The 14,159-nt window shown below is 45.6% G+C and overlaps 1 protein-coding gene across 3 annotated transcripts in view; it reads left to right on the plus strand.

Moving 5' to 3' along the window:
• AUTS2 (activator of transcription and developmental regulator AUTS2) overlaps window positions 1-14,159 on the plus strand; it is a 757,798-nt gene that overhangs the window by 730,100 nt on the left and 13,539 nt on the right. For 2 of the 3 annotated variants that reach the window (XM_033078074.2, XM_033078076.2), the window contains 7 exons: window positions 1,344-1,597; window positions 3,105-3,346; window positions 3,760-3,804; window positions 8,162-8,257; window positions 9,520-9,591; window positions 11,177-11,206; window positions 12,688-12,759. In XM_033078074.2, the coding sequence (XP_032933965.1) occupies window positions 1,344-1,597; window positions 3,105-3,346; window positions 3,760-3,804; window positions 8,162-8,257; window positions 9,520-9,591; window positions 11,177-11,206; window positions 12,688-12,759 (811 nt within the window). The remainder of the gene's footprint in view (window positions 1-1,343; window positions 1,598-3,104; window positions 3,347-3,759; window positions 3,805-8,161; window positions 8,258-9,519; window positions 9,592-11,176; window positions 11,207-12,687; window positions 12,760-14,159) is intronic. The other variant, XM_033078075.2, reaches the window with a different exon arrangement.

Below are 14,159 nucleotides of genomic sequence, written 5' to 3' on the forward strand. Positions count from 1 at the left end.
GATTCCTCCCCTGAGATGAGTGAGGATCGCTCTCGGTGCCCAGTGATCCCATAAAGTCTGGGTATTTTAAGTTCATTTGCTTTGGATTTTTTGCTGTACTTCGGTTTTTGCAGGAAATTTTACGCAGTGTAGATCAGGGGAAGAAAAGCCTGGTTCCTGCAGGGTGGGATGCTCTCTGAAGGCTGTCAGTTTTGTCCTCCCATCCCTGTCAATACCTGATTTCTCCAAGCACTGCCATGCCCCAGGGCAAGGAGCCCAGGAGCGCCTCAATCAAGGTCCAGCGGTGACAGCCCAGCACCAGCAGTCACACACCAGGCATTCACAGCTCCATGTTTTCCTGCACCGCTGACACCTTGCAGGCTCCAGTTTTTTCTCTCACCTGCCCACAGTGAGATCAGCCTCACCTTTTATCTGTGGATAACAAAGATGAGCAGTGAGATCAAGCAGCATGGGCACAAGAACCCATGATGTCCCCCTGAGTCAGGGACCTCAGGTTTCCCCTGCTCTAACCTTGGCTGTCATTCTCCAAATCCAAGCTCCCAGCAGGCAGATGTGACCTTCAAGATCTGGGGAAGCAGCGCTGTGGTTGCTTCATGGTTTGACTAAAGACTGGGAGATGTTTAAGACCCGGATTTATTTTTAACCAAGCTGGTATTGCTGGTCCTTAAAAATCACTGCAATAGATGCGTGTCGTTACTTGAAATACAGACAAGGAGAATTAAGCCTTCCATGAATGTATTTTAAATACTCATTAGTAGGAAATGAAATCTGAAGGATTGCAGCCAGTGTAATCACAAATATTTATTGATTCTTCTTATCTCATTTTATTGTGGGGGTAGAGAGAGGCATTACCTGTACAATAAGCACAAATCTGTTGTTGCCTTCTCAACTGCATTTCACATTTTCTGCAGTCTTTTATCTTAGTAATTTACAGAAAAAAAAATTATTAATGCACTGATCTTGAGCTTCATTTGCCTGAAAACATGAACCAGGACCAGTCATGTAGAAAGGACCTGATAATTAAGTAATGAATGCACAGGGCTGATTACTCCTTTGTGTGTCAGCCCTGTGCTGCTGTGGGACAATCCCAGCCTCTTGCAGCCAGGGAGAACATGGCTTAGGTGTGCAGGGACCAAAGGAATTAAAAGATAACAGAGCAGGTGTAGCAGGTGATGGAGAAGGGGGAATCTCAGGGGTGGGATTGGAAATGGTAGCTGGGATTTCTAACATGAGTTACACCCGTGCTGTGTTTGATGTGAGGGGCTGCAGAGCTTGTGTTTGTGTGTGTGCTGAGGCTTTTCTCTCTCTGTATGAGCCCTGATGAATTCTCCTCTCGTTAACAGCAGCAGCAGGAGCAGCACCCCCGCCAAGACTCAGGCGCCTCCCCCGCACATCTCGCACCACCCGTCGGCGTCGCCGTTCCCGCTGTCCCTGGCCAGCCACAGCCCCCTGCACAGCTTCCCTCCCGCCCTGCAGCCCCCCGCACACCCACACCACCCCAATATGTTTGCCCCTCCCACGGCTCTGCCCCCGCCACCCCCGCTGACGTCAGGGACGCTGCAGGTTCCAGGACACCCAGCTGGTAGCACCTACTCAGGTAAGGGCTGCCTGTGGGACACCAGGCTCTGGGTTTGCTCAGAGTAACTGGGGTTTGGGCCTTTTGGTGAGGGCTCTTGGTGCTGAACAAAGTGATAGCAAAGCCAAATAAACACCTAGACATAGCCTGGGACTTTCCCTCTGACCTGGGAGTGACTGCTTTTGGAAAGCTGTGGTTTTCCCAGGTTTGTTTTGTTCAACCCACAGTAAAAACACAGCAGAGTTCATGATGTGTCCACACAGAATCTGTGACCCCCACACACAGCAAAAGTCATCATGCAGTTGTGGTGTGTGCCCAGCAGAGCTTCCCTGGCTGTAGGCAGGGTCTGTGCTGGCTGAGCTCACAGCAGTGCTGAGCTCAGGTGTGTTCAGAAGGTTTGGGTTGGAGTGGACCTTAAATCCCATCCAGTTCCACTCCTGCCATGGGCAGGGACACCTTCCACTGTCCCAGGCTGCTCCAAGCCCTGTCCACCCTGGCCTTGGGCACTGCCAGGGATCCAGGGGCGGCCACAGCTTCTCTGGGCACCCTGTCACTGAGGGGAGGACAATGGAACATTTGTGTATCATCATTTTGTGTCCATGCACCAGGGTGCTCATGTGAGCAGCAGCCACTTGTTTGCTCACTCCAGCTTGCTTGTCCACCCTCCCCTGTTTAGGACTGTGTCCATGCCCGTAAATGCTCAGAGAAACGTGAAAACAGGCTTGGTGAGAGGGGAAATGCAGACTTTGTAATGTCTCAGGCCTTTGGGACCAGAGGGAAGACTTGAGGGAGCTTTCTTACCCTGTACTGTGTCGTGATTTATCACCAGGATGTTTTAAATGAAGTGTTGCTACCACAGACAGCACAGGAAGTGGCACAAGGCCTAGAAAAGCCCCAGAGCTCAGGGGGGAAGAGGGGTGTGTGTTGTTTTGTTGTTTGTTTTCCTCTGCACTGGTGGGGCTGCACCTTGAGTACTGTGTCCAGTTCTAGGCCCTCCAATTCAGGATAAACATTGAGATGCTGGAGCATGTCCAGAGAAGGGCAACAAGGCTGGTGACAGGTCTGGAACACAAGTCCTGTGAGGAGCAGCTCAGGGAGCTGGGTTGTTTATCCCAGAAAAGAGCAGGCTCAGGGAGGACCTCATCACTGTACAACTCCCTGCCAGGAGGGTGCAGCCAGGGTGGGGTCAGGCTCTGCTCCCAGGGAGCACTGACAGCATTAGAGGACACAGCCCTAAGCTGAACCAGGGGAAGTTTAGGCTGGACATTAGGGAAAAAGTCTTCACAGGAAGAGTGATGAGGAATTGGAATGGGCTGCCTGGGAAGGTGGTGGAGTCACTGTCCCTGGTGGAAAAGACTGGATGTGGCACTGAGTGCCATGGCCTGGGTGACAAGGTGGTGTTGGGTCATAGGTTGGGTTCAATGATCTCTAAGGTCTTTTCTAAGGCTGTTAATGCTGTGACTCTGTGATGATCCCCAAGGTCTTTCCCAAGCCTGTTAATGCCTGTCAATGTGGTTCTGTGTTTCAGAACAAGACCTCCTGCGCCAGGAGCTGAACACGCGTTTCCTGGCCTCGCAGAGCGCCGACCGCGGGGCCTCGCTGGGCCCGCCGCCCTACCTGAGGACAGAGTTCCACCAGCACCAGCACCAGCACCAGCACACACACCAACACACCCACCAGCACACCTTCACGCCCTTCCCCCACGCCATCCCTCCCACTGCCATCATGCCGACGCCAGCACCGCCCATGGTGCGTACCCCAGGCAGAAATGTGAGGATAAGTAGAGCACAACTCTATTCTTTATTACCAAAGTATTGTGGAGAATTTGCCAGCTTGTGGGGAAGGGCTCCTGTGCTGCCCGGGGTGTCTGGGCAGGAGAGGCAGTGTTGTCTCTCTGTCACAATGTGAGGTTCAGGTGGCAGCACAGGACTGAGGGATGAGGCTCTGGCCAATCCTGCTTGAAGTGTTCACTCTGGGGCCTCCTCTTTTGTCCTGTCCCGAAAAGATCGTGATTTACTTTGAAGAAAGAAAAAATCCCAAACAGTTTCACTGGAAATTAATTTTTTGCGTATTTTTTCCTCTCTGTTGGTTGCTGAATAAAAGAGAAGTTGTCTTCTATTTTGCCAACAGAAGTAAAGCAAGGAAATATAAAGTAACTAGTTTGTGCTTTGATCCCTTTGCAGTTTGACAAATATCCTACAAAAGTTGACCCCTTCTACCGTCACAGTGTGAGTTTTATTGCTCTGTTTCCAACTGCCTTCACTGCTTTTCTGTGGTGGGTTGGGCTCACCACTCAATCAATGGCACAGTGTCAAATCTCTCCCTAATCATCACTCCAGGATTTACCATTATCGTCCTTGGTTGCTTTGGCTTTTGAAGGCTTGCATTCATGGTGCTTGTTTCTGATAAAGATGCAGTATCAGCTTTTCCAATCAAAAGATCTCTTGCTCACACACCATTTGGAGCCAGGTTTGATGTGAAAAGATGAGACAGAAGAGCTGACTGTTCCATGAAGCAGGAGAGAGCAGTGATTCCATCACAGTGTTTCAGTTGTGCCACAAACCCTTGGGCTGATATTTTTGCTAAGGAACTCGAAATGAACTGACAAACTATCAGACAAATCCTTCAGGGATAGATAATCTAATAGTTTTCCCAATCTTTCATATTTTGTTTGATAAAATCTGAAAACCTGTCTTACTATTCAGATTTCAAAGGCTCATCTGATCCACTGGGCTTGTTATGTTTTGAAGGCTCTGTTTGATGACAGCAACATAATCCAGCTGTGCACTAGATTTGTTTACCTAAGCTACCAAAAATGTTACTTATCAAGATGAACTGATTTTTAAAATTCTAGTTAAATGTAAAGCTTCTGCTCCTAAGGATTTGAATCCACTGACTTGCTGCTGAACTCTGGGTTGTATTTTCTTCATCCTATTAACAGAGGCAGGTGTCTGGCAAGAGTTTCTTAATCCAAGAGCAATATTTTGATGAGAGAAGGAGTACTGCATCAGAACTCAGAAATCTGCAGAGCATTTGCCTTTATGTGTTGGTTTTGCTTAGAAGTGGAACTGGGCAAAAAAAACTGGTTAAGACAATGGTGTCTGGATTAAACACAACCCCTGCTCACAGCCTGTCCTGCCCCTGAACAGTCCTGTCCTTGTCTGGCACCTCATTTGAGTAGCTGGGACTCAGTGTTTGCAGGCTCAGAGCTCCAGGAGCACTGGGGAAACATTTCCACTTCACTGCAAAGGGCATTGCACCAGTGGACAAGGACACCTGCACCAGTGTCAAATTGCACTGTGACTTGCTGAGCTTCACATGGATTCAGGAGATGGATTATCATCAGTGTGGCCTGTGGATCCCAGCAGGAGCACAGAATTGGGAAATAGTACATGGATTTCAGACAAATCAAGCACAGAAGTTGGCAGTGTAGGATAGGAAGCATTTCAGAAGTCTCCCGCTGTACCTGCTGTTCAAATTCAGTCAGATAATCTCTTGGAAATCTGGGAGTTACCTGGATTGCAGAGGTTATGGCCTCAGCCCCTTTAAGGTCAGGAAAGCTCCCTGCTGTGCTCCCTTAGCCAGGGAGCCGTGGATCTGGTCCCTCCTGCCTTCCCTGGGGAAAGATTTGTCCTTGGGAAGGGGCTGCCCCATGGTCACTGTGGGACACTGAGCAGCTGCTCCCAGGGGATGCTTGTGGTGTCAGGTAACTGACTGTGACCAGCCAGGCCAGCCAGCTGGGTGTCCCCTGGTCCCTTGCCAGCCAGGTGTCCCCTGGTCCCACCCCAGCCAGACCAGGTGGGTGTCCCCTTGTCCCTTCCCAGCTAGGCCAGGCCAGCCAGGTGTCCCCTGGTCCTTCCCCAGCCAGGCCAGGCCAGCCAGGTGTCCCCTGGTCCCTCCCCAGCCAGGCCAGCTGAGTGTCTCCTGGTCCCTCCCCAGCTAGGCCAGGCCAGCCAGGTGTCCCCTGGTCCCAGCCCTGGGACTGGTCAGGGTTCAGGGAATGGGAGCTGCCCCTTAACTGGGCAGGGAGCACACTGACAGGACAGGAGAAATACAAATACTGTCAGAATGTGGCACTTCCACAGAGCTGTTCCAAGGGACAGCAGCTTCCTCTGAAGATCCACACCTGGAACTCAGATACCTTAAAGTTGGCAGTGAGTGTGGGTGAACTTTGTAGAAGAACAGGGTCTGCTTGAGACTTAAAATCCATCTACTTTGGAAGAGGGAGTGCAACTCACATAGAAGCTAATACTGAGTTGTAAATCAGTGTTACTTCTTCTCTTTTAGCACAGTGAGGCTTTGCTTTTACCTGCAGCTGCTGCCAGATCTAGTTTAGCATCACATACACCTGGCCAAGGGAAGCTGTGGTCACTGCATGTTTCCAGGGAGAACTAGAAGGGAAGACTGCTGCTCAAAAGAGAAGGAATACTTGGGAAGAAGGAAGCACTTGACTATGAAAGATGGATTCTGAAAGCTGGAGGAATTTAACTGATAGAAATTAATAATGGAGATAAACTATTTATATTTTATTAATAATTCTGACCTTGAGGGAAGGTCACATTTAATTAACTTACCACTTGTTATAAAACTGAGGGAAGAATTCTGTATTATTAGTCATAGCCAATAGAATATAAAGTATTACATCTTTTCCCATCACTTAGAATTAGTCCATTACACAGAGAATTAAAGACAGAAGACACTGGAGAATTTAAAGCACATTTTACTCATTAAAAGTTATTGTAAATGAGGACAAATGTCTCTTAATGGTTTCTCAAATGTCTGCAGTTCAGTATCAACTAATCTCAAAATGTTTTCTGCACCACTGGATGGAGTAGATCCAAATTAAATAGAATTAAAAACAACAGCAGCAACATGAATGGAGGCTCAATACCAGGCTTTTAAAATGAGAAAATCTTCTGATACCTCTGAAATGTTTTCTCAGGTTTCAGTAAATACAATATGGATAAGTGACCTTGTAAGATAAGCTAGTGGAAGGAAAAATTATAAAGAAAAGCACACGTGTATGCCTGGCATATCCAAATCCATCACAGCTTTGTGATACTGATTTACTCTGGGATGGGATTTGCTCAGTGTATTCCCACCCCTCATGTCCAGTCTTTGACTTTGCCCAGTCCTGCTTCTGTTCAATTGGCCATTACCTCATTTATTTTGATCTTAAAAGTAGCACACACTAGTTCGACTTTGCTCAGTGGGGAATTGGTCTCAGCCAGGGAACCCTTTAAGGTTTTTGGGTGGAAATTCCAGTGGAGCTGGCAGCCATCCTCTCTTAGATCCCTCCCCTCCTTTATCCATCCCCTCTTAGATCCATCCCTTCCTACATCCATCTCTTCCTAGATCCATCCCCTCCTTGATCCATCCCTTCCTAGATCCATCCCCTCTTTGATTCATCTCCTCTGAAATCCAGAGCTTTCATGCCAAGAATAGGTTTGGAGTGTGATGCTCTGAATCCCTGACTCCTGCCAGGAAGCAGTTTGGTGTGTGATAGCAGCATTTTCATGGAATTGGGAGAGTTTGTCACAACAAGAGCCCAAGGTTCACCAGCAGAGCACAGAGACAAGGGCAGATTGGGATGATGGTTGATCATGGAATCACAGAGTGGGTTGGGCTGGAAGGCAGGTTAAAAACCATCTCTTCCACCCCTGACATGTGCAGGGTCACCTTCCACTATTCCAGGGTGCTGCAAGCCCTGTCCAGCCTGGCCTGGGACACTTCCAGGGATCTGGGGGCAGCCACAGCTTCTCTGGGCACCCTGTGCCTGCCTACCCTCACAGGGAACAGTTTATTTGTTTAATTTACCTGCTTGTTTCCCTTGTGTTTGTCTGCATTAGCTCAGAGCAGCCTCTCATTTTTCCCAAATTCCCTTAGGACAGAGCACTGGGGTCAGGGAGGTAGTGGAGATGGGCACGTTTTTGTGCTGAGCAGTCTCTCTTTATAAAAAAAAAACCCCATACATTTCTGGGACGTTCTGCCTTAACATTTTGTTTAAATACTAATCTTTAACAAATTAGATTGTCTGTCTGCTAATATTAGATGTGGCAGGATATCCTCTCAGACAGGCTAATGAAGTAAGAATTGTGCATATTTTCCTCATTTCCTACAGATACCATTAAAATCCCAACCTACTAATGGAGTTTTAATGATACAATATCCTAGAACTCGTAAGGGTTTTTTCCACTTAAACAGGAGATTTCTAAGTCTCATTCAGCTCAGGATCCTGCCTTTTCTCTTTAAACAAATCATAGACTGAAATAATTTAAAACCTCTCTCCAGTTTAAAAATTAATAATTGAGGAGCAACCATCTTCCTTACATTCTGCTGGCCCAAGGCAGGTACAGGTTACTGGCTGTCTGATTTTGGAACTGCTTTTAAGCTCTAAATCTCATGACATCTGTGAACATCCCATCGACTGCTTTAACTGACATTGTTGCAATGAGATCACTTCAATGCTTCTCAGTTCTCCATGTAACATTTTCCTACTGTTCTGCAGGAATGCTCTTTGTGTCCTACTCAGCTGCCTGTGCTGGTTGGTGACCCAGTGTTGATGTTCTTCTCTTTCTGTTGCAGCTGTTTCACTCCTATCCTCCAGCTGTATCAGGTATTCCTCCCATGATCCCTCCCACTGGCCCCTTTGGCTCGCTGCAAGGAGCTTTCCAACCCAAGGTAAGACAGGAATTACCTGGTACTGCTCAGATACACCCTGGGAGCCAGGGCAGGGCTGGGGTTAGCATGGGGTTCACATCCTGGAGCAGCTGAGCTCTGACTTAACAGCTTCATTCCATAAGGGCCAATTGCCTTTTTCCAAATTTACCAAAAAGAGAAGTTACTTCTCATTAGGTTCAGATTCATCTACAAACTTTTTAATTATTTATATAATGACATAGTCAACTTTAGAAGCAATGTAATTAGTTCTGAGATAGTGTGCATTAATGAAAGGTCATGTAATAATCAGGATTTTAAGAAATGGTGCTCATTATTGTTTATTCACTTTCATAATTACCTCCCAGCTCCAGCACGGTGCAGAACACTGATTTGGCTCTCCTCATGGGTGATGGCTGGGGGAGAGAAATGTGGAGACTTAAGGGCTTTTCTCTTTTGTTTTCATGGAGTCACTCTTTATTTATCAGTGGGAGGAAGTCAGTCTCTAGTCTTTGCAGCTAAAGACTGAAATCAGGAGTGGAATTTCTGCAGAGGAGACACCTTCTTCCTTAAATTGGCCCATCCACTCTAATGACTGAATATGTAAATTGCAGTTCATTAGTGGGATTCTTCACCGTCTGTATGGTAATCAGACTGTTAACAGCTCTCTTATTTAATTGTTAGTTATGCTGGAGCTGATTTCTATTTTCTTCATTTTGACATAGGAACAAGCTCTATCTAAATGTAGGAGGGTTGGGTTGTTTTTTGGGTTTTTTGTTTGGGTTTGTTGGGTTTTTTTCCCCACAAAACTGCATTTTATTAACTGACTATTTACATTCAAATAGTGGGAAGGGCTTTAATTTTTTCCAACTGGATGTTTTCCTGATATCCATATTGTGGCAGTCCTTGTGGATGGAGTTGAGGTCCTTGTGCAGTGATGCTCTGTGGCTAGGTCCTCCAAATGTTGCTTCTGATGCTGTGTCATGAATGTGTTCCTAACCAGGTTTTTCCCATTAGAAGATTTCCCAGCTTAAACAGTCACTGTTCCCTCAGTGGTTTTGATTAAAGGTGGGAAGTTGGTGGACAATTAAAGTGTGGATATGGAGTTAATAATATTCATATTCCTGTTTGGATTGTAATGGTTCTCCTTTCCTTTATAAAAAGTTCATCTCCATTGCTTAGACAGTGTAATGATAAAGAACTATTATTTTGCACATTCTGTTGCTTGTAGGCATTGTTACTGTTTTGCAGCTCATTAATGTTGTCTCTCTTTGTGGAATTTCCAGACTTCCAATCCTATTGATGTTGCAGCCAGACCTGGAACAGTCCCACATACCCTTCTACAGAAGGATCCACGGGTCTGTATAAATTGTTTTCTTTTTCTCAAGTAAATCTGTTCCTCCTGAAAACCTTGAATTCTAGAACTGCCATCTTCAGCATGTCCAAATTAACACCCTAAAACCAAAGCTGTCTGAGCTGTTTCATCAGGGAGAGCTGCAGAAGTTCTGTGGGAACATTTAAAACAGCCCCTGTGCAATGGCAGAGCTCTGTTCTTGCTGGCAGCTCTCTCCCCCCAGGCCCAGGGGTAAAGGCATGAAAGTCCAATTCAGTGTAGAAAATGTACAAACCTCCCCAAGATTTGTGTTTGTACTCTGTAATTGTTTTTAATGTAGATAATGACAGCTATTCCCTGAGTTACTGTAGCATTGATTGCCCCAGTGAAATACAGATGCACTTTATTGATCACTTGGTGCCTCTGGATTTCTGAGTTCCAGCGGATGTGAACAGCATTTATTGCCTCAGCACTTTGTCCCTCTGCCCAGGGTTGTTGGTGTGTTTGAATTCATGGCCATTATTTCCAAGAGGAACTTCACACTCAAATATTTTTAGCAGAACTCTCAGAGAAAAGCACTGAGTAGCTCTCCCTAAAATCCCAAGTTGTGGCATGGCTGAACTTCCAGAGCTGCTGTCCTTGCATTGGGCCAAGTTCCAGTACTTTGGGTTGCTCAGCAGTGGAGCTGAGGTTGAGCTTTACACCAAAAAGAACCACATTTCTGTTTGTTTATCTAAGTGCAGAGATAACCAGAGCCTCCCATCAGGAAGTCATTTAACTTTATGTTTCCTTTCAACTGGGAGTGAGTTTCGATTATTTCAAGATGATGCATTGTGCCATCACTGCGTCTGCTAAGTACCTTCTGCACCTATAAATCTCCTTCAGTATTGCATTTCAAAATAGAAAATCCAAAACAAATGAGCAGTACCCAATAAATGGAATTATTTCCCAGCATTTATTGATGAAGTATGAGCCAAAAAAGGGGAATAAGAAAATAATATGCTCCAAAATAAACCCCAACAGGCCACATCAAAATTAAAAATGAGAAAATTGGGTTTTTATGTGGGCCCTGTTTACCAACATCTGTTTCAGTGTGAAAATAATGAAGACAAAGCCCATTTATACCAGAGAAGTGCTCGGGCAGCAGTGAGGCACAAGGCCATGACCTTGGCTGGGGGGTGGGCACACTGCTGGTGTGCAGGGCATGGCTGATCCCCATTCCAGCCCTGTCCATTATCCAGCCTTGCCATGAGCTGAGGAGCTCTGAAAGATGAGAGCAGGAGTTTGCCCAAAGGACAGATCTGTGCCTCCATCAGTGCAGTTAACCAGCCATTTCTGCAGCATTAAATCAACAAATTGCTGCTGCTGCCAGGGACCAGAGCTCTGTGTGAGCTGGTGGAGCTGCTCGTCACCACTCAGGTGCCACAGCCAGGGGGAGGGGACAGCACGAACATGGAGGCTCAGGACTAATTATTATCCAAAAGGGCTTCATTTGAAAGTAAAATTCTAACATTTTAATTTTGTCTCTTAATGAAGCAATACAGATTTGTTAATTAGAGCAATTGTTTGAGTGACAGGCGTGTAACCAAGCTGTCATTTCTTCTTCACAGTTGACAGATCCGTTCAGGCCCATGTTGAGGGTAAGAAATCTTCCTCTGCTCCCGTTTGTCAAGCTCAGCGCAGTCCCACCGGGTTGCAGCACAGAATAATTCCAAATGAGAGCTGCCAAGTATCACCTGGGCAGTTGTGCCCTGCTTTTGGGGAGAGCACAGGCACTCCTGCAGCTCCTGATCACTCAAGGACAAGGCAGATTTTCACAGTTGGAAGTTTTGCTCTTCTTATGCAACTCCTCATGTGATACCTAAGGTTAAATATTGATGATCCTTCCATCATGGTTTCCTGAGGCAAATCCTTGAGATCCTGGCAGTGATTCCCTGTTACTTCACTGCACTCTGAAGGAGTTTGCTTTATTATTTTGCTGTGTGTTTTCAGTGTTATTTAGTGTAGTATGTCCTACCCAGGTATCTCATTGTCCACTGTAGACAGACAATCCACTTGAAACACAAAATATTTTAGAAATAAGGATCTAAAGATCCAGTCCATCACTCATCCAAAAGGGTTTTTTTTTGTTAATTTTTCAGCATTTTCAAGCTAGATTTTGATTTAGAGAACTTACTAAATCACTAGCACAGCCAGTTTTTTGCACATTAGCAAAAGGCTTGAGTTTAGGGTAGCATGTGAGATAGAGTTTATTTTTTAATGGTTTAATTATTGGTTGATACACAGCTAGAAATAGAAGGCAGACCATGTGCCATAGTTTTTGAAACATTTAATTCACAAGTGGCTTAAGGAGACTCTTGAATTCCTGTGATAATTTTTACATCTGTAGGAGTCATTACTTGTGTAGGTAACTACAGACCCCTAAGTAACAAAATTGGAGAAAGTATCTCTCAAATGAGTGTTTTTCAGACAGTTTCCATCTCTGCTGGAAATGGAGTACAAACTCAACAGGAGCCTAACAAGCCCTTTGACTCTTGCCTCCCTCTCTCTTCTCTGTGACTCAGGGGGCAGGGAGAATGCAAAGACCCCCCCAAGAGTGACTTGAGTGACCTCCAGTGTTTTCAGCACATTTATGAGCTGAAGTCTTGGAGGGACAGACCAGCAATTACATGAGGGAGTCAGATGAATTTTGAAAACCAGAGTGACCTTTTAAACCACTTCCATTTTCATCTTTTGGTGGAAATGCCAATCCTAGCATTTGTGGAAATGACCTGAGTGTGCAGCTGTGAACAGTCCAGCTGTGCAGGGCAGCTGCTGACTGGGACACAGCTTCACAGCTTTCAGCAGCACAAGCTGCACTCTCAGCCAGTGGCATCAGAGGATTACAGGAGTGTGTCCAACTGGAGCATTCATGAATAGCCAGTTAAATTCCCTAGCAAGGGACAAGTCTTTCCATTTCTGGTTTTCCAGAGCAAGGAGAGGGAAGCCTTTGCTTTCAGTAGTCATAGTGTGGGGATCCCCCAGACCAAAGCAGACAGGGCTCAGGGTCTGTTTTATTGTAGAAATAGAATAAAGCATCACAGGTTTTTGAAAGTTACTGATTCATGTCTTGTTTTTGCAGAAACCTGGCAAGTGGTGTGCTATGCACGTTCACATCGCCTGGCAGATCTACCATCACCAACAGAAAGTCAAGGTCAGTGCCTGGGCAGCCTGGACTGGGGGTGAAGGGCACAGGGCAGAGCTCAGAGGGGTTGGCTCTCACCTGGGCACTTCTGTGCCATGGCCAGTGCCTTGCTAAAGTAACATACACAGCATTGAGCAGAAGCCTCGTTTCTGAGAGTTAGTATAAGGATGAAAAGCTAAAGGCAGAGTCCCAGCAGAGTGTCTGTCATGTGCTGGAGCCAGGACAGCAGATCCTGGGTAATAGCTACAGCTTTGGAGCTGAGAGGGATGAAATGGAGGTGAGCTACAAGGTGGCTTTTGTTTGTTTGTTTGTTTGATTGTTTGTTTGTTTGTTTGTTTGTTTGTTTGTTTGTGGCCGAGGACACAGATGTATCAAGTGGGATTTTTTTCTAGAGACACTAGGCATGTGTATCCACTTCATCTTATTAATGTTCAGGGGCAGGAGAGGCCACAGGAGGATTTCTCCTGTCCCTGGGATGCTTTACCCAGTGTGGCTGCACGGCTCCATTCAGACTTCCTTCACAGCCCCTCGTGACTGGAGGGTGGCAGCTGGATGTGTCAGGGCTGCCCAGGCAGGCACAGCCTCTCAGGGTACATTGTGTTATCAGACACTGCCTCACTGCACTGAAGGTTAGGGGATGGAAGTCCTATCTTAATTATTTTTCAAGCTCTGAGGTTTCAAGGATGAAGTTTTCCATGGGCAGTTTTCCATTCTTACTGTAAATGAATTTCCATTGCACATGGACTCTGGGAAAGTTTCTTTCCCTTTATGGTTTTCACTGTATTCATTACTTAAAGATCTTGTGCTGTTCCTAAAGTTTTTCAGTAAGTCAGGAATGGTCACTGCTCATACTTCAGGAATCAATAGCTTGTGTTAGAAACTAAAATTACCAGGGAATCCTTAGCACTTTGCAGTCTGTGTATGCACTTGAATTGTGTAGGGTAGTGCTATAGGAATATGAAGATGTTGAACAGCTATGAAAACCTGCAGCTAATAGTGTTTAAAAATAACCCTTTTAAATAAGGTTGACAGGTTAATTTGCTGCAGTAGACATATCTCTCTTCTCTGCTTCCTTATGTTTCCCCTGCTAGTGATCTTCATTCATCTTCCCATTATCAAAAAAGACAAGATTATAGACCTAGAGAGTTATATGTCCTTTTTTTTTTATTTTATTGAAAAGGTATTTTCTTGAAATGAAATTATTATTCCCATGCTATCTATGTCCTTTGAATCTTCCTTGATTTGATATTCAGAGAGAGGTCAGACCAGTATATTTATAACTCACAGTAAATGCCATTTTCATGAAGCCATTTCTTTTACCTCATACTTTTCTATCTTTCATGTTAAAAAAACCAAAAAAAACAAGAGTAAAGCCCAGAAGTACATGAAAGGATGTTGCTCGAGTTTTT

This window comes from Catharus ustulatus, chromosome 22 (genome assembly GCF_009819885.2).
Source record: "Catharus ustulatus isolate bCatUst1 chromosome 22, bCatUst1.pri.v2, whole genome shotgun sequence".
In the NCBI taxonomy this organism is placed as follows: domain Eukaryota; kingdom Metazoa; phylum Chordata; class Aves; order Passeriformes; family Turdidae; genus Catharus; species Catharus ustulatus.